Source organism: Palaemon carinicauda, chromosome 14, assembly GCF_036898095.1.
Source record: "Palaemon carinicauda isolate YSFRI2023 chromosome 14, ASM3689809v2, whole genome shotgun sequence".
Lineage (NCBI taxonomy): Eukaryota > Metazoa > Arthropoda > Malacostraca > Decapoda > Palaemonidae > Palaemon > Palaemon carinicauda.
Window position 1 is genome coordinate 21246045 of NC_090738.1, and position 20000 is coordinate 21266044.

The 20000-nt window shown below is 39.2% G+C and overlaps 1 protein-coding gene across 3 annotated transcripts in view; it reads left to right on the top strand.

Annotated features, from left to right (window-relative positions):
• Nucleotides 1-20000, top strand: part of LOC137653470 (two pore potassium channel protein sup-9-like) — a 25726-nt gene that overhangs the window by 2963 nt on the left and 2763 nt on the right. The window contains exons 2-6 of one of the 3 annotated variants that reach the window (XM_068386893.1): nt 1-12; nt 1232-1374; nt 4087-4287; nt 15601-15719; nt 19224-19466. The exon at nt 1-12 is cut by the window's left edge and continues 144 nt beyond it. In XM_068386893.1, the coding sequence (XP_068242994.1) occupies nt 1-12; nt 1232-1374; nt 4087-4287; nt 15601-15719; nt 19224-19466 (718 nt within the window). The remainder of the gene's footprint in view (nt 13-1231; nt 1375-4086; nt 4288-15600; nt 15720-19223; nt 19467-20000) is intronic. The other 2 variants (XM_068386894.1, XM_068386895.1) reach the window with 2 other exon arrangements.

Here is a 20000-nt window from a genome sequence, read left to right on the forward strand (position 1 = left end):
TTGCTATGATAGGTAAGCATCATACATACATACATATATATATATATATATATATATATATATATATATATATATATATATATATATATATATACATGTATATATACCAATTTGCTATTGAATTGCGTTAGTTTTCCTTGTCATCATTGACACCAGTTGCCGCCAAATCGTCATTATTATTATTATTATTATTATTATTATTATTATTATTATTATTATTATTATTATTATTATCATCCAAGCTATAACTGGGAAAAAATTAAGTGAAGAATGGATATAAAGAAATGAATAAACTAAATGGGAAGTAATGAATAATCAATATAAAATACTTTAAGATCAGTAACAACGTTATGAAGAAAGACATATTTAGCACAATCTCTCATATCACCTGAATGCAGGTTCCCGTCAAACCCCCTCCCCCACATCAACAACGATGTCTTATGTTGAGTTATCCCAGCTCTCAACCCCCCCCCCCCTCCGTCCGCAAGGAAACTAATATCCCAAAATACAATTTTCATTCGGATAACATCTATGAACAATTCCCATAAGGATAAGAAAGATAAGCTTTTCAGACATCCCTGCCATTGCCGTTTCTATTGAACGACGCGTGAAGCAGTTTTCTGCCTTGCTGGTCATTTGGGGGAATTTCGGGACTGACAACTTGTGCCCAACTAAGAAAATCCTTCCAGTTAAAGGGGTACCACCTAGACGCTCTTCCCCCCCCCCCACTAAAGTTTCTCTGCAAGGTTAATGCAATTTCTTGCCCAAATAAAAGTTTACAATTGCTCCTTATAGTTAAGATGGTTTATTACTCTATAATAAAATGTACTGGGTCATACTCATGCAAGAATAAAAATAGATATTAAATCACTTTGTTCTGAAAAGCAGATAAAAGTCGTCGCAGCCAAGGAAGAAACACAGTATCCATTGTCGTCATGTATCGATCACGTGCATATGTATTTAACTAATAGTTATGAAAACAAATATTTGCTGCTGTTAACCTATTTCCCAGCTGTAATAATTTGCTTTCAGATGTAGGAAATATAATGATTAGAATATTTTCTACCGTGAGACACATCAATTTTGTGATGCATTCTGGGTAATGGTATCGGAAACGTTTGAAGTAACTAGCAAGTTTATACGTGTTGGGCAGCCATTCTGATCTCTAAACTAAATAATTTAATACAAGAAGATATTTCATGCCTTGCATTTGTACTTATGGTTTCTTCAGGATACGGCCATTCGACGCCCGAGACTGTCGCGGGCAAAGCCTTCTGCATCGTATATGCTATCGTCGGAATACCACTGGGCATGGTCATGTTCCAGTCTATTGGTGAACGTCTCAACAAGTTCACTTCCATTATCATTAAAAAGGTATGATATTCTCGCCATTAATATCGCTGCTGATGTAAGACCTACAAAAGTATTAATGTTATTTATATTACTTTAATGGCTGCTTTTCTGGTCCTATACAGCAGGGGAACCCTTCTCTCTACAGGACCTTCAAAGTTATTTAACCATATGCATTCCAAGGCATACAGCATTTCACACCACATATTGCTCGTTTATTATCAAATCCACACTATCGAAGCACTTAAGAGAACAAGAAAGTCTTCAGTTTCCTTTTGAAGCCTTAATATCTTCAGTCTTTAGGATGTCTAGTGGGAGCTTATTGTATAGTCTCCTGACCACATATTTAAAGGCTCTAGAGCCTACAGTAGACATATATCTTAGGTTCCAATAATTTGAAACCATCTGTAACTATTGTCATGTCAACACAATTTGTTGGCTGCACAATATGTAGCCATTCTCAAAGATATTTTGGATGTCTGGTTCTGATAACTTGATGGGTTATTGTACATATTTCAAACTCAATTCTTGCTTTAATAGGCAGCCAGCGTAAATTAATTAGTGTAGTAATGATCATTTCTCGGAATGGGACACCTTTTATCTGTCTTGCTCCTCTTTATTATGTTTCGTAATTTCTTAAGTTGCACTTATGGTAAATTGTAGTAGATGGAGTTATAGTAGTCAATCCTGGTAATAACAGAGTTTCTTTACAAAATATTCATCTTCTTTATACAAACAATGTTTTTAACATGATATCCAGCAGTTTATACTACATTAATTATTTGGACTTTTCTAGATAGAGCAGTTGTTATTCGTGTATTTTAATATCGCCCTAGTTTCTTAGGCTGTTTGTTTTTCTAACCACCATAAACTCACTTTTATTTCATTTCATTTTATTTATTCAATTGTCACCCATTCCATAACATAGCAAGAATTCGGTTTAGTTTCAGTAGTGTCGTCTATATCATTTATGGGGAAGAAAAATTGTGCATCATCTGCAAATGGTTTGAACTTCACTCCATGCCTTTGTAGTAATTTCGACAAACCAATAGTACAGATATAGAATAAGATTGGGCCAAGGACACTCCCCTGAGATACCCCTCTGTTTAGTGATTATTGTAATGAATAAGAGTGTCAATTTTGCACACCGTAGTTAGTGAACCAAGTACTGTAGTTTTTTAGGTATTCGGAGGCTTGATCTTCAACGCCGATGGACCGTAGATCATTTAGTAGTTCATGCACAACTGTATTAAAAGCAGCATTAAGATCAAGTAATATTAAAATACCTCATTTGTTTTCATCCATCATTTCCAGCATATTATTTACAACAGAACAGATAGCTAATTTGTTGTTCAAGAATTACGTATTCTAGCACTAATGAAATAAAGGATAGATTCGAAACAAGCTTAATTCCTTATTCTAGAGCACTTTTCAAAAGGGGTGTAACTATAGCCATTTTCTCAGATTTGGGAAACTTCACCCATCAATACTTGTATTTGCTATTCTCGTAATTATATCAGGTAGACTAAAAAAAAAGTTTCCTTCTCCAATTACATCAGATATTGTCATTACATCGATCGCACAGTTTGGTTTCTTTGTTCTCTTGATAATCCTGGTGACATCGTCTTGTGTTATATTCTTGAATCTCGTTTAATTTTATCTGTACATCTGGTGTTGCACTCATCTGATGTTGAATATTTGTAAATGACCTAGTTATATTTTCTATTTTATTTTTAATGAATTCTAGAGAGTTATTTGCTAGTTCCTCGTCACTGCACCACCCTCATAGCCTTTTGTTTCATTTACATTCCCATTATACCATTTAGGAGACGATATAACTTATTATCTCTGTTGCTGTTTCGCGAGTCTTTCTCTTATAATATTCGATTTTTATCCTTAGTAGGTAATCAAATTATATTGTCACACCGCAATTTTGTATTCTAATCATGTGCTTTCATTTTTCAACAAATTCCACATTCATTCTTTGCGTCTTTTTTTTCTCTCTAAAGCCTCCCCATCAAACTAAGGAGATAGATCTTTAACAATTATAGTCTTTTCCATGAATGGACACATGGTATCCTTTTCACTTTGACTCACCCTATTATATATGGTCATAAGGCAGTCAACACACATAGCGTCCAACAAACTTTAGTTATCATGGTCGCAGGAAATATTGATAGCATCATTTATTTTCTTTGCAACTTTTTCAATAAATACAAAAGAAGAGAAGTTTGATTTATGTCTAAAGCTTATTTTACTTCACCACTGCGTGTTTCTGTAGAGGTAGTCTAAACTTGATAAGTTTGTGCACTGGAGAGATAGTGCACTTCTCTCTTTTAATTTTCATTAAAATGAGATGTATTAAACAATCAATAAATTCTATATTTCTTGGATCAAATAAACTTCTAAATGATGGTGGATTCTACCTGATAGAAATGTGCAAAACCTCATTGCCATAAATAATGGGGAAGTATAATAGGGGCCTTGCTGGCACATTTATTGTAATTGCAGGTTACATAATCATGAGTGTGTTAAGAAGGGTCATGACACTGGGGTATATAAACAAATTGCACTGAAGGTCGTCAGAGAGAGAGAGAGAGAGAGAGAGAGAGAGAGAGAGAGAGAGAGAGAGAGAGAGAGAGAGAGAGAGAGAATCAACTCTAACATAAACTACTGTAAGTCTAAATAAATATCGACCAGAACGTTAATTACAAATTCCTCATCGCCCCGAAACAGATCAAGAAAATCCTGGGCTGCAGTACGAAAGATGCCACCGATGTCAATCAGTTGTGCGTGACAGGAACGCTGTCAACAATAGTCATGACAGTCGGAGCAGCCGTCTTCTCGCACTATGAGAAATGGAGCTACATAGATTCCTTTTATTACTGCTTCATCACACTCACGACCATTGGTTTCGGGGATTATGTGGCTCTCCAGGTAACCTTGCTCTCTGTTATTCTATTTACAAAAACTTTAAATGTGTTGCTCAAGAACCTGGACATTGTAAAATGTGTAGCCTACAGTTGGACAGACGAGTCCTAGGGACTCTAGGCTCGAAAGAAGTGCATCCTGTCATATCCTTACTTCGCGGCGAGTAACCAGATGGAAAGAGATGGCAGAAATGGTAGAAGGATTAAACACAGGAACTCGCTTCGCAGAGAGGGTGTGACTGGGTGCAGTAATTCAAAACGAGCTGTACCAGGAATTCCTGTGTCCAACTGTATGTAATTACAATATTTTTTTCACTGTAAACTAGTTATCGTATCTTATCACTCTACTGCAATGCAGACAGAAGTAAGGGTGGTTGTCTATAGGTTCAGTGCAACCCAGATGTTCAAATTGATAATAAATACAAATTAAAAGAAAATTTGAATATTTTTATTTAAATTCAACAGAACACACACACACACACACACACACACACACATATATATATATATATATATATATATATATATATATATATATATATATATATATATATATATATATGTATATATATACATATACATATACGAATATATAAAATGATTGTAATAGATTACAAACAACTCGAGAGCATATACAAATATAATTTTTTCCATTTATGGCATTGTCCTAATTTAAAATGCACCAAAGAGCTATTTATTTACATCTGTAAACCTCTATTAACAAGTAAAGACAGCCGAATATCACTTATAACTAATTTTGATTATAGCAAGGGCCTTGCCAAACCTCCAACTAACATACCTCCCATGATCCAATGCCAGGAGGTACTTAAAAAATAAGATATTTAAAATTTCATCTACCACCAAATAATAATACAGGTACAGTGGCCCCTTGGTTTAAGTGACTAAATACACGAAAATCTGTATATGAACATAAAAACTTAAATTGGTTCAAAACCAATGTATCGGTTGTGCGAGCAAAATTTTCCCTCCATATGTGCATTTTTTTGGACAAGTACTAACGAGATTACTACCTGCGATACATAAAAAGCAGCCGCGCAGTACCCATATGCCATCCACGCTGGAAGATGGATTTTTACATAATTTTGTTTCTCCTTAGCTCTTACCACCCTTTCCTTGCTCAGACCTTAAATCTTCACTCTCCAAGCCTCACCCATAGTTAGCTATCTTGCGAGGGTCTTCGAAAGCGTTCTTTGTAGAATTGTAACTGCGAGTTCTTTATAGAACTATTGTTTACTATCAATTCAAAAGTAACAGTACAATACAGCATCTAGACAATGGCTCTCAAGATTACTAACAAAGATGGTAAAGAGAATGAGGTGATTACTTATAGGGGAAAAAATTATCGAGAAGTATGATCAAGGTACGCATGTGGCAGACCTTGAATAAATTTAATTCTATCCACAATTTATTCAATTCTAAAAAGTAAGAAATCAAAACAACTGATGTTGTGTAAGGGGTGCTAACATTTATGGAACAATAACCACATATTCTTGATAATGTTGAAAATTTGCTTCTCGTTTTGATAAATGAGCACCAGTTATAGTAGGAGATACGATTACTGTACTGAAAACATTATTTGCGAAAAAAAAAATAACTGGCATCCATAGCGTTATGCAACATGGTGAGGCTGCAAACTCCTAAGTGAAAAGAACCGAGGCATTCGTTGCAGAATTCCATAGGTTCATGGATTCTGAATCTTACATGCAACAACAAATGTTCAACTGCAACGAGACTGTCAGTTCTGGCAGATGCCCAGGAGGACCTTTACTATTGCTGAAGAAAAGACAATTTTCAGTCACAACCCCATGAAAGACTGTCTACCATTTCTATTCTGTGCTAATTCCTGAGGGGATTTGAAAATCAAACTTCTCCTGGTGTATCACATGCAGAACCTATTAGCCTTTGAAAAGTACACACAGCAGAAGCCGTAACTGAATGTTATATGGAGGTCAAACAAAAAGGCTTGGGTGAATCGCCTCTTGTTTATGGAATAGGTCAAGAAGGATTTTGCTCGGAAGTCAGAAAGTACCTCGAAAAACAATTTCCTGCTCCTAACCTTGTAGCTTATGGACACTGCTCTTGCCCATCCTTCTGCCATTGAAGAAGACCTAATGGAGGAATTAAAATTAATCCAAATAAAATTCCAACTGTCCAACACCACTCCAATGCTTCAACCCTTGGAGCAGCAGGTGATCTTGAACTTTAAAAAGCTTTACACAAAGGCAATGTTACAGCAATGCTTCGAGGCTACCGAAGGGACCAACCTCACCTTCAGCTACTTTTGCTTCTACATCATCAGCTGCCTCAAAATGATTGATATCACTGGGAGGGGATCACCAACAGAATCCAAATTTCTGAATGGAGGATGGGGCCTAAATGCATAGCTGAACATGATTTTGAGGGATTAAACAAATCCAGGAGGCAATTGACAAATGAAATTTTGTCCTTGGGCAAGACAATGGGGTAGTGAGCAGGTGACGAGCAATGAGCAGGATGAGTTGTACAAGGAGCAGAGGAGCAGCATCAAGAGGCTGCAGAGGAGATTTAATCTCAGGAGGAGGAAGAGGAGGGACAGAGTGACAAACCTCTTGCTTCCAAGTGAAATTAAGTTAGTTTAAGAAAGTGAGAAATTCTGTAAAATTTTGAAGAAACACATCCCCTAGATCTATTCACTGATAATATGATATCACATTTCCATACAATTTTGAAGAAATAAACAAAGGAGTTATCTCTGGAAAGATTCCTTGTGAAAGATGAAATGTAAGAGTGTAAAGAAAAAAAGACGAAAAAAGTATAAAAAAGTGTAAATTAAGGGATTTAGTTAGTGATGGGGGACGCTGTTCAAGAGAAAGAACTACTGATATTTTACAAAAAGTTTTCAAGGAGGGGGATACTCCCTCCACTCACTAACCACCCCTCCTGTTCGTCCTCGCTTCTCTCTTTCACAGTAGTCACGATTTTTCTCAAAGGTAAATTTAGAGTTGATGTAAATATATTTTTGGGCTCAGCCATGTCGTCCAGATGGAAGATTCCTTTAGGTAGCTTTCTAAGGGATATTTGGCTACAGTGATACTCCCAGAGAATTGACCACAGGTCTCCAGAATTCTAACTCCTGGCACGAGTACCCTTAATATAACTTTTAAGGATATCGCATAATATCAGGGGACGTATTTCTTAATACGACACATAGCAATCTTCACCCTGAATGGCGTTTTCGCCTTGAGTGGGGAAGAGTGGCGAGTTTGAAGGGGAGCCGTTATCAAGGTTACACGGTGGATCCCCTCCCAGTACTACTATGGCGTAACCATTCCTTTAAGAGTAGCCATTTAAGCACGGTGTTTCTCCCACTTGCTCTCGGTGTTGTTACTGTTTTTAAGGAATATTACCATGCATTTTCCAGCATCTTCATCTTTTGGAAAGTTGAGTATTTAATCTTTCCTGTGTATAATTTCTGGCTCCCTTCTCACACTTAAATTAACATAATTTAGGTGTGTTAAGGGGAGCACTGCCATCCCCGGAGGTGGCCATTTAAGTCCGCTGTCGTACACAGTAAATGCTTTATTTAGTTAGTAGTATGACATTCCCGGTAATTAGCTATAAAGAAGTTCTAGCTATTTAGGCAAAATTATACTAGTGAAGATAAGCTTTACACATGTAATATTTCCTCTTCCTTTTAAACGTTTCTATCGTTTACCATAGGGCCTCGGTGGTACTAGCGTAGCCGAGATCTTGACTCGGGTTAGGTTAGCCTAACTCGTTTTAGTAGACTTTAGTAACGTTTAACCTCTTGTATCGTTTTTATTCGGTCGGAGATATATATATATCTCCTAGAATTATTAGTATAATTCGATATGCTTCTCTTTTAGAGAAATGAGGTTAAACCCTTCCTTCCCCGAGTGCTGCCAGCCCTGGCAACAACCTTATCTTCTGTCACCGCCATCGAGTAGTGTACTCCGGTTTGACTTGGATAGTGTTTTCTGTCGATCTTCTTTGCCGGCGAGTATCCCAGCTTTGAAATACGACAGTAACTCAGGGTATTCTGTCTTGTTGCCGGCAACGGTACCGATAGGGGAATAGTCATTCCCCTGCCGGTTACATCGTTGCCGGCATAGGAAGTTCGGCTTCCCTAGTCCACAACCGAAAGTGGGGGGTATAATGGCCGCCACCTTTCTCCCTTGTAGACTAGAAGACATATCTTATATCTGGCAATGTCTCAGGCTGGGGAATCATTATTCCTCTGCCGGCCAAGACGGCACTGGTATAGGAAACCATGTTTCCTTGACTTACAGCCGCCACCTTTCTCTGTAAAATATAAGACCCTTTCCCTTACCCTTCTGTCCTCTAGTCCGTCACGATTCCTGTGGCCGGTATTCTACAATCACCCTGCTTGCCGGGCTGACTGGGTTACCGGCCGGGCTCCTACAAAGGCTGTTAGGCTGCCGCTTCGACCATCTCCCTAACGGAAGCTAAGCTCCGGGAAAGGTTGAGCCGGCCCTGACGGCTGCCGGTGGGAAACCCATTATACTTTTGAGTATTCTTCGGTCCTCTCTTGGACTGCCATCCACAAAGCCTGTAACTGGCAGTACAGCCGGTAACAGAAATTGTGGCTGGATGGAAGCTAGAATTAATACATTCCCTCCCCTTCCATTTGAATCCTCATTCTGGAAAGAAGGCAGTAGAGGCAGTAGTCCCTACAACCCTAATTATTGTACTAAACAATAATAATACGGTAGTCCTTTTCTCCATTCTTTTTCTCTCTCTGTCGGCTAGTGCCGCAAGGTACTAGCCTAGCCCGACAGTATACCGGCAGAACTACAGTATAAGATTATACAGTAACCAGTATTCCTGCAGTATAGTAAATACAGCAGTTAGAAAACTACAGTATATAACATACGGTAGTATGATTTTCCAACATACTCTGTGTATCCTTTCACAGTCCATTGCTGAGACCGTTTTAAAAAATGTTGAGGTGAAGTATTTCTTCAACATTCTGATGAATCCTAGATCTTCGGAACACCAATGATTATCTACCATTATTAATATTTTACAAGTAGTGGAGTTAGTGTTAGTAACCACTGACTCCGGCTCTACGTACGAGAGTTATTCCACTCTGTAATTTCCCTGATAAGGAAAATAAAAATATTAATACTGTAGGTCACAGCAATTGCCTGGACGGGAAACACAGATATGTGTCTTTTCTACTTCTTTTCTAGCTTACTATCCTAAGCTATGATAAATAATAGTAAAGAATACTATTTATGCATGTGTATATTTATGATTGAGATGAATTACCCTATACTCATTTCACTGGAACCACAAAAGTAGGGACTTTTGTGGCCACAAGATGTGCAAGTTTCATGCCCCCTGCTGCATCATATCCGGATTCCTGAGGTACTGGAACCCGTATTTTAAACATATATTATATCAATGATATAAACATCTAGTACTCATTCACCCTTTTTCCTCCCTTACAGGAGGAGCCAAGGCAAAGTGTACAATTGTATTCTGCAATCACAAGATTAAGGACTTTTGTGGGCATACGATGTACAGGTTTTATGCCCCTGCTGCATCGTATCTGGATCCCTGAGGTTCTGAGATCCGAAGGGTCGCTCCAATCGCCTGACCTTGCTGACCGATGGCTTTGTAAAAGATATCCTTGATACTACAGAGTCAAGGGATACAGCAAGCGAAAGCTACCAAAGGTGAGTATGAGACTTCCAGTAGAACTCTCCGGGACCTTACCTACTTAACAAATCTTTGTAGTGCCTACTGTTCCCTGAGGCTCAATCGAATACGTGTGTGCCTCAGGCACAGGTCCAGCATCCCTCTATCCAATGGACAGTGGACATGGATATCAACAGACACTGCAAAGCTTAGACGTCCACCAAGAAGCCCCTTAAAATATCTGACCTCCCTCACTGCTCCAAACCAACCCCTGGAGGTAGACGGAACACATGCCCATGTTGAATGGGAAGCTTTATATCTCCTGGAAGTTGGGGTCTAATCCCCTTGAAGAGCTTCAACTTTGGCCCAGCTTTCAGCGTACCCAGATTGCTATGTGAGACTGCGAGATGAACCTACATCCGTGAGGAGACTATACCAAAGGAAGTCATTGTCCTCGAACATGACAAGGCTCAAGCCCTCCTTACATCCTTACCAAGACCCGAAAAGGGGCAGGATATACTAACTCCAAAGTCTCGGCATTGGGCAAGAAGCATCCAACCTTCATTGCTCCTTCCTCCTGAACCTTCCTCCTTTCGGGGAAAGCCCTGGACTATGTCATGAGAGCAGTCAAAGAGGGAAAACCCTGCCCAATCCTAGAGAACTATAAACCATTATCTCTAGCTACACCCACCTGCGAGGAGAAGTGGAAAGTGGTACACCTAACCTTCTCCATCTCGGGGTTGGACCCGGAAATAGCAGGCTAGCAGTTTAATGAGAACCTTCCAAAGTTGCCCAACCATCCCTTGAGAAGGGAAGAGGAGATGAAAGAGTCTTACCGCCTCCTTGTCTCATCAGAACTGCTAAGAAATGTGTGCAGGACTTTAATAACACCCCAGAAAACTGATTTCATCATGTATCTGGGGCCTAGACTCTTTCCCACAGGAAGTGGTCCAAGAGGTCATTACCAAAGTCATCACAGAGAGTAGGAACCTGTTCCAAAAGTGGGGCATGTCCTCAAAGAGGAAATTATCATTAGAACTGCACAATTTCCGACCGTGACCATGACCAAGGTGCCTCAAATGGTAGTCCAGCTGTAAATCACCCTCAAGATCGTCTCTTATCAGCTGGTAGCCAGTTACCTGTATTTAATCCAGGCTTTGAAAGGCACTCTACCACTTTTCGGTCCTACAAAGGTAAGGGCCCCAAAAGAGGATCCTCCGGAAATCCCCCAAAGGTGGAGGTGGACGTGGTCACGGAAACATATCTTCAGGAACCTCTAACAATGAGAGGTTCCAGGTAGGAGGTAGACTTTCCACTTTCGGGATCATCGGACCTTCGATCCCTGGGTCCACAGCCAAATTACGAATGGACTTGGTTGGAAATGGAACAAAATCCACCTTTCCAAAAATTCTTCCAACACTTCCCCCTTATTGGAAGAATATACCTCAAAACTCTGATTAAGAAGGTAATGAGGAAAGCGAAGTCCATCTTAATTCAGGAAGGCTGTTTTGCGTTCTCAAGAAAGACTCGGATAAACCCAGCGTCATTCTAGACTTGTCTTCACTCAACAAGTTCATCGAGAACAACAAGTTCCGGATACTTACAGTGCAACACACAAGGACCCTTCTAACAAGAGGGGTGTATACAATCTCAATAGACCTGGCAGTTGGTTACTGCCACCTACCAGTCAGTCGACCCCTGTCCTTTTACCTAGGATTCAGGCTACAGAAGACAAAATTTGTCTTCTCAGCCATGCCCTTTGGACTGAACGTAGCCCCAAAGGCATTCGCAATGCTAACGGACACAATCGTCCAGCACCTATGCTCCGAAGGAGTACAGGTAGAAGATAACTGGTCGATTGGCTGGTGCGGGCAGCATCCAAGGCTACTTGTCTGCAAGCGGCCGGAAGGGTGATCCAGTTCCTGAAACACCTGTGTCTCAAGATCAATTGCTAGAAGCCTCGCCTTTCTCCAGCTCACGAGTTTCAATGGTTAGGAATCCATGGGAACTTGCAGTCACACCACCTCTCCATTCTATTAAAGAAGAGGAGAGAAATAGCGGCATCTGTCAAGAGACTAATCCAACACAAGAGGATTTCAAAATGCCAACAGGAGAGAGCACTGGGCTCTCTCCGGTTCGCAGTAGTGACAGACCCGATGCTAGAAGCACAGCCTAAGGATAGGCCAGGAGTCTGGAGAAGGTACGCATCAAATGCTCGAAGAGATCAACAATGTTGACACCGACCCGATTGCACACGCCATTAACGAATAAGAGCCTAGCACAGACAATTTTCTTGCAACCACCACAAACACCAGTGGTGATACGCATCAACATCTTGGAGGCTATGACAGTCCTCCTGACGTTGAGGAGACTATCCCCTCACAGAACAGTCCACATCAGATTGGCTCTCAACAACGAGGTGATAGTAATATGTCTAATCGACAAGGTTCGAGTTCATCTCACATCAACTATGTGATGTTAGCCATCTTCCACCTGGCCAGCAAGAGAAGATAGCATTTATCAAGAAGTTCACCTTCGAAGGTTCCACAATGTGACAGCGGATGCTCTACCCGGACGAAAGCCGATAGAGACAGAATGGTACCTAGACGCAGATTCATTCTCCTTTATTTTCGATAAAGTCCCGGAACTACAGATCGACCTCTTCACGACGAGCGACAACAAGAAACTACCTCGTTATGTAGCCCCTTACGAGAACCTTAAGCAGAAGCAATAGACATCATGTCTCTTGACTGGAATGGATGGAATCGAACTTATCTGTTTCCACCAACCAATCTCCTCTGCTGTACCCAGTTTTATCCAAACTGGTGCAGAAGTCGGCTGTTACATTTCATCCTCGAGAACCAACAACTTGCATCTCATGATTTTTTTTCGCCCTAACAGCGAACAAAAGGTTGGGATCTCGAAGAATGTGGCCGACTTCATTGTAGAGTACAAGTCAAGTCCAACCAGGAGACACTGTGGATTGTCCTGGAAGAAAGGGGTAACCCTCGTGTAAACAAAGGGACCAACAGAAATTTCAACAGGTTTCTGTCTCCCTTTCTTCTTTCCCCTACTTGGACAAGGCCTAACTTCCACCATGATAACCAAGTGTAAGTCGGCCCTAACTAGACCTCTTCTATACGCCTTTGAGACAAACCTCATAAGCGAACCCCTTTTAAGGTACCAAAGGTTGCACTAAACCCAAGCCGACAACCCCTCCAAAGCCCATTACATGGGCGTTGGTCAAGTCTTGCACTATGCTTCGAACCTGAACAATGAGGATTGTACTCTAGAAGAGCTAACAAGGAAACTCAATTTTCTGTTTGCAATAGCCTCAGGGGCTAGAGTTAGTGACATATTGGCCTATCAGGGATGCAGGTCATATTCAGTTCACAGAAGAGGAAGAACTGAATCCTTTCCCCGATCCTACTTTCTCGCCAAAAACGAGCTGCCCACCAAAAGGTGGGGTCCTTGGAGAATCTGCCCACTGAAGGAAGATGTTTCCCTATGCCCATTAGGGAGTCTTAACGTCTATCTTCATAGAACTTCAGACTTCAAGGAAGAACAGCTCTTCCGAGGCAAAACCTCAGGATCAAAATTTATCCCTAAATTAACTGAGAGCAATGCTTGCCTACTTATTCGCAGAGCAGATCCTGACAGCTCACCCACAGTTCATGATCCTAAGAATACTGCTTCTTCACGGAACTTCTTCCAATACTATACGAAGCTTGCGACGAACAGTGAACTGCTTTGGGACTTTCCAGTGCATCGGGCGCATGGGTACATTTACCCTCAAGTGCAAATCACAACGATGATTAACACACTATTCTATATAGGTGCATATATGACCGATAACACCAGTGCTGAGTGAACGTTGCGTCACGGTGTTCAGGCATTTCCAAAATCTGTACAAATCAGGCAGATTTGGTTTGACATCTCCATTGAGTGGCATCATTTCGATGAAATTACATATTTTTCCCAAAAGGAGAAAATATAGACCCTGATGTGTTTTCAATGTCGGATGAGATTCATACCTGATTGTAAATACAATTGATAATCTAGTTACAAGGTAAAATACTGAACGTATTTGCGTTTTATTGCTGCTATCTCAGTTACAGACGAATAAAGTATACTAGAGTTTTAATTAAACCCTAGAAGGGACCAACTTGAGTACAGATTTCCAAGGGATAAAAGATAATCTCTGAGATTTACTGTCCGTCCCTATGGAGATACAAACTTTGAATCCTTATAGTCGAAGTTGACACTTTCCCTGCAGGGGGCAGGAAGCCCTAAGCTAGTTCCAAGCTTAGTGGATATGACAAATAACGGTAATGTCATATATAAAGGTCTAGGAGACCATATAAGGAACTCATTCAAAGTAAAGGCACTTATATAAATCCACAGATATAATACTTTCAAGTAATTCTCTGGTATACTTCCATCAGGACGACATGGATGAGCCAAGAAAACGGATTTTGAGCAAAGCGAAAAATCGATTTTTGGGTGATATCGCCATGTTGTCCTGATGGACCCTAGCTTCTTTCAAAAAGGAGTATACAACTATGTAACAAAAGACCCCACCCGTAACTACTCTATCTACGGCTATCCATGCTTAAATGCAACAAGGAATAGTTACGCCATAGTAGTACCGGGAGGGGACCCACCGGGTAACCTTGATAACGGCTCCCCTTCAAACTCGCCACTCTTCCCCCTCAAGGCGAAAACTCTATTCGGGGTGAAGATTGCTATATGTCGTATCAAGAAATACGTCCCCTGATATTATGTGATATCCTTAAAAGTTATATTAAGGATACTCGCACCAGGAGCTAGAATTCTAGAAACCTGTGGTCAATTCTCTGGGAGTATCACTATAGCCAAATATCCCTTAGAAAGCTACCTAAAGTAGCCTTCCATCAGGATGACATGGCGATATCACCCAAAAATACATTTTTCGCTTTGCTCAAAACCCGTTTTCTATTTCTTATTCTCAATAATTAATTTATATTATTTCTCATGTTAAGGGTTACAATGTGCTCCTAAATTATATAAAAAACCCTATGAACATGAGTATATATGTGTATTTATAGACGTGTATAAAGCATCACACGTATTTCCATTATTTCTCATGGGAAAAACGGTTTTTGTTTATGAGCTCGCTCCAAGAACGGATTAAACTAGTAAAATGAAGTACCGGTAACTTTATAAACTTCCTTCATTAACACTTATGCAGGTACTTGCATTACAGATTGTTAGCCATGTATAAACATTAAAACAGATACTCACACGCCCCATCATTGATATACTCACGAATATATTTATTCAACTATTAGTTACCTTGTATTTGCACATACTTGGGTCCTCATTATACAATTTTTTATAATTCATAACCTAGTACAGGTCTATTCCATTCATATCAGTTTTATAGCTTCTGCATTATTCCAGCATGTAAGTCACCGCACTGGAGAGATCTGGATAAATGTCTGAACTGTCATTTCAAGATCCGTGAAGTCTCACTCAAGATATTCCTACATTATTAATGTCGTTGGTCACTTTATTTTACGTACATAGAGTAATTGACAGCAGATCTTATATATTTTCTTGTACTAATAACTGTCCTCTTCCTTTCTCCCAATAGAAAAACAATGCCTTGACTACCGAGCCTGGCTATGTAGCTCTTTCACTCGTCTTCATCCTCTTTGGTCTGACAGTTGTGGCTGCGTGCATTAATCTCCTGGTTCTTAGGTTCATGACGATGTAAGTACTTCCTCCTCTTGATTGCTGAATCTTCTAAACGACCTCAAATCCATTTCAAATACTTAATGTACTTACACCCAAAAGTTTTATCAAGTGATTGTACTTTGCCAATTATTTATACCAGTCATACAAACTCACGCTTTCTGGATACCAGTTTCCAATCCAGCATATCAGAAGTTTCAAGTTTCTTCCCCTTATACTATGTAATTCTTTTCCAAAATTCTTCATGTAAGGCGACCCTTCCTATATTTGCCTCTTTTATTTCTCTAACATTAGAAAACCACCCTTCCTTCCCATAGAGTTAACTCAACAACCGATTCCTACACTTCATGCACTATAATGCGGGCTACCCTTGGAGTTACACATTTGCAAAACCCCATACCTTCATTACCTTATCTTAACTCTAATCGGATATTTGTTGCCCAAGCCACTGTTTACAGTAACTACACAGCTAGAGCATTCCCATTCTTCTACAGCTCATATACACATTCATTACTTGGGTTCAGGAGTTCCATTTTACCTCATAACATCATTCTGCCATTCTATTTCGATGTTCTTTTGAAAATGCTTTCAGTTTTTGGAACTTAATTCCCTATCCCTAATCAATTCTGCACTTCCATTAACACCATTCATTCTATATGTAATTCATAAAAAAAAAAAAAATACTTGCATTCTAAAATCTAGCAACTACATCAAATTTTTCCTTTATTTTCTATCCACCACTCCTTTTGCCAATATCAAACTGTTCCCGAGAAATTTTGTAATAGACTTATGCCATTTATTTACTTATACTGAAAAACAGTTGCACTCCCATTCACGTTTACCTATTTACTTTTAAAGCTTTATGATCTTTTAAGAGAACTGTTGTTCCCGTCGCACTGTCACTTGCATCATGTGTCCTTAATACTCCTAATTGCTTCATCGTTAAATTACATTAGTTTTATTTTTTATAAGCCTATATACAGTACATCATATTTTTTTCCGTGTGCCGACGATTCCGCGCAGGACAGTTCAGCGCCGACAGTTCAGCGCTGCCAATTCAGCGAATGACAATTCAGCTTAGAATCAATTCAGCGCTTGACAATTTAGCACAACGATAAATCAGCACAAGGACAATTCAGTGCAAAAATGCACACACATTCACCTATATCTTATTATTAGCATATAAAGATTATTATTATTATTATTATTATTATTATTATTATTATTATTATTATTATTATTATTATTATTATTATTATTATTATTATTACTGTTTTAATTCATGGTTGTTAAGAATAACAACCACTGAATAATAAAGAAAGTTATAGTACAAGCATAGGACGGTATATATTCCCTTTTCTGGAATACAGTTGTTTATAAACATTTGCTTAGTTAAAACTGAAAAGCCAGCCATATGGAGCGGATTTTATCGGAGAAAGGACGCGAGAATATTCTATTAAATGGATTTTGCTATCGTTTGGATAGAAAACCTCGGAATGGAAAAAGAGTCTTGGCGTTGTACACAAGACAGATGCAAAGGTCGAATCCATGTCAACGGAAACTTGTGGGAAGATGTAAAGCCCCATACTCATGTGCCTCAGCCAGCAGTATCAGCAATGAAGATGGTTTCTGACCTACGTGAACGAGACAGTGCATCTAGTGATGTCCCAAGAAGAATAATTCAAGAAACTCAAGTCTCTTTGCCAGATGAAGCTACGGTTTTACTCCCTAAGTATACTTCATTACAACGGACTGTTCAGCGCCGACGAAAAAGAGATGGTGAGCCAATTCCAGCACCTAATGATGTCAGTGATATTGTATTACCTGAACTTTTGCGTGTAACACACAGTGGAGAACCTTTTTTATTGTACGATTCTGGGGTCGACGATACCAATAGAATGTTTATCTTTTCGACTAGAAAAAATTTTGAACTCCTCAAAGAATACTAGATGTTGGTGGCCTTAGCTTTTGTGACTGCTGACGATGTTTGTAATGTGTTTGAATCATTGCAAGATGTTATGCCTCCGGAATTGGAAGAGTTAACAAATTATTTCGAGGACACATGGATTGGTCGTCCATTCCGTCGTCGTAGAAGAGATGCGGTTTTTAAACCCGAGTTATGGACTGTTTTTGATCGAGTGGAGGGCGACCTACCTAAGACCAATAATTCATTAGAAGGGTGGCACCGAAGTCTTCAGTTAACATTAGGTCATAACCATCCAACCTTTTATAAGTTTGTCGAGTTTCTTAAACTAGAGCAAGATGGCACAGAGAAAAGGATACTGAGAATAAGAGCTGGACACGACGATGGTAGAAAAAACCCAAAATACCAAAGGACAGCTAAGGCAATAAAAACGATTGTTAATGAGTATGGAAATCGATTTGATTAGTCGGAATACTTACAAAATATAAGCTACCTCATTGAATTGCAGAAATAAATTAATTCATTTCTCTTTACATATACTGTATGTATTATTTTTAATATGTAAATTTAATAAATCTTTTGTATCCCTTTTTATATATTATCAATAAAGTGTAAAAACTTTTTGCTGAATTTCCTTGTAGTTGCTTCCTTATGCTGACTTGTTACTGTGCTGAATTGTTCTTATGCTGAATTGTCATTCACTGAACCATGTGTGCCTTTTGGCGCCTAATTGTCCTTGTGCTGATTTGTCCTAGTGTTGAATTGTCATGCGCTGAATTGATTCTAAGCTGAATTGTCATACGCTGAATTGGCAGCGCTGAATTGTCTGCGCTGAATTATCCAGTGCGGAATTGTCGGTGTACCATTTTTTTTCATTCACTCACACATTGTTCAATCGACTATTGCTGACATTGTATCAGCATACATTTCTCCTCTTGATAATCACTGTTCTTCCTCAGTTACATTAGTTGACTCTTGAAGTCTCTCAACTTTCTTCTTGACCATGATCCTCAGCAATCAGTTTCACAATAACTATTCTCTGTTCACTTCCAATTCAGTGTAATACTCACTTGAATGACGTGAATACAAACTTTATTTATTCAACACATCTCATGTTTGTATTCTTCAGATCTTTGAGGGAGACTTTAATTCAATGATACAAAACTTTTTAATGCTATAATTTTCCTCTTCATTTCAACATTCGATATCTAGCAGTGTTCTACAGGGGTGAGGACATACCTTTCCTTTTCCCTGGCAGATATTTCACAACTACCAGGTTACTTATCACTCTACATCTGTGTTATGGGAATCTTCAATTCTAATTTCCTAGATCAAAGGTGCCTTCTAATTAAAATAATTCCGAGACTCCCAAAATTACCTAATTTTTTTTCCCTTCAAGAAAAAAATTTGTAATTAGAGTATTTTCTTTTCACCTGATGCACTAATGTTTCCTTTTCCATAGCACAATGACAACAAATTCTATCCAAATAATATCAAGTTACCTATTTCAGCTTTTTCACTATCTTGTCTCAGTTCTAGAGATATCCACATAAACTTTGTTTGGCCTTTTTAGTATCAATTATGTCAATCCTTAACAGGAACACAGAAGATGTCAAAACGGGAGACTACGAGATGCAAGATGCTTCACAGTCTGTGGTAACTCTAGATGGGGAACTTATGGCCATTAATGGAAAACTTCTCGCTAGTGCCAACGATGGAATGGAGATCTCGCATGAAAGGATGGGGTCCTATAACAGCATCACGACTGTCTGCTCCTGTACCTGTTATCCAAGAGCACATCACAGTCCTGCAGATATGAGGCACAGGTACTCCATTGTCAGGTGAGGGTATCGATACTAGTTTAAAATTCGTCACTGTGCTTTCCCTGTTACTCCGTCTTCTGAAGCAAGAGCATCGTTGATCTTAACAGTCTCCTCCACCCCTTGCAGACTCCACTTCACTTTAAGTGGATCCATGTAGTATAGCCTGCACTTCAAGAGCTGGTATTTGTGTTGTCCATACGTTTTATATGTTATTTATTGTGTTTCGTTTCATAGAATCCTGCAGAGTATAGACCTTTCTTTGACTCAATCCAATGTACACCCTTCTTTTGTATAGCACGAATCTCATACCAAATGTGGTAAATGGAATAAAGTGACCTCATTCATTTAGAATATTGGGGAGGGGGTTATACAAGAAAGATGACAGTCAACTAACATGAAATTATTGAGGTTACTCTAATCTCTAATTTAGGGTGAGAGAAATAAATCCTTATCACCTTTAATTTATGTTCCTTGTAAAATTAGTTTATTGACTCCACTCCCCTAATCCAAGAAAATTCACACCTTGCAGTAGATAAAAGAACTCTCAACCTA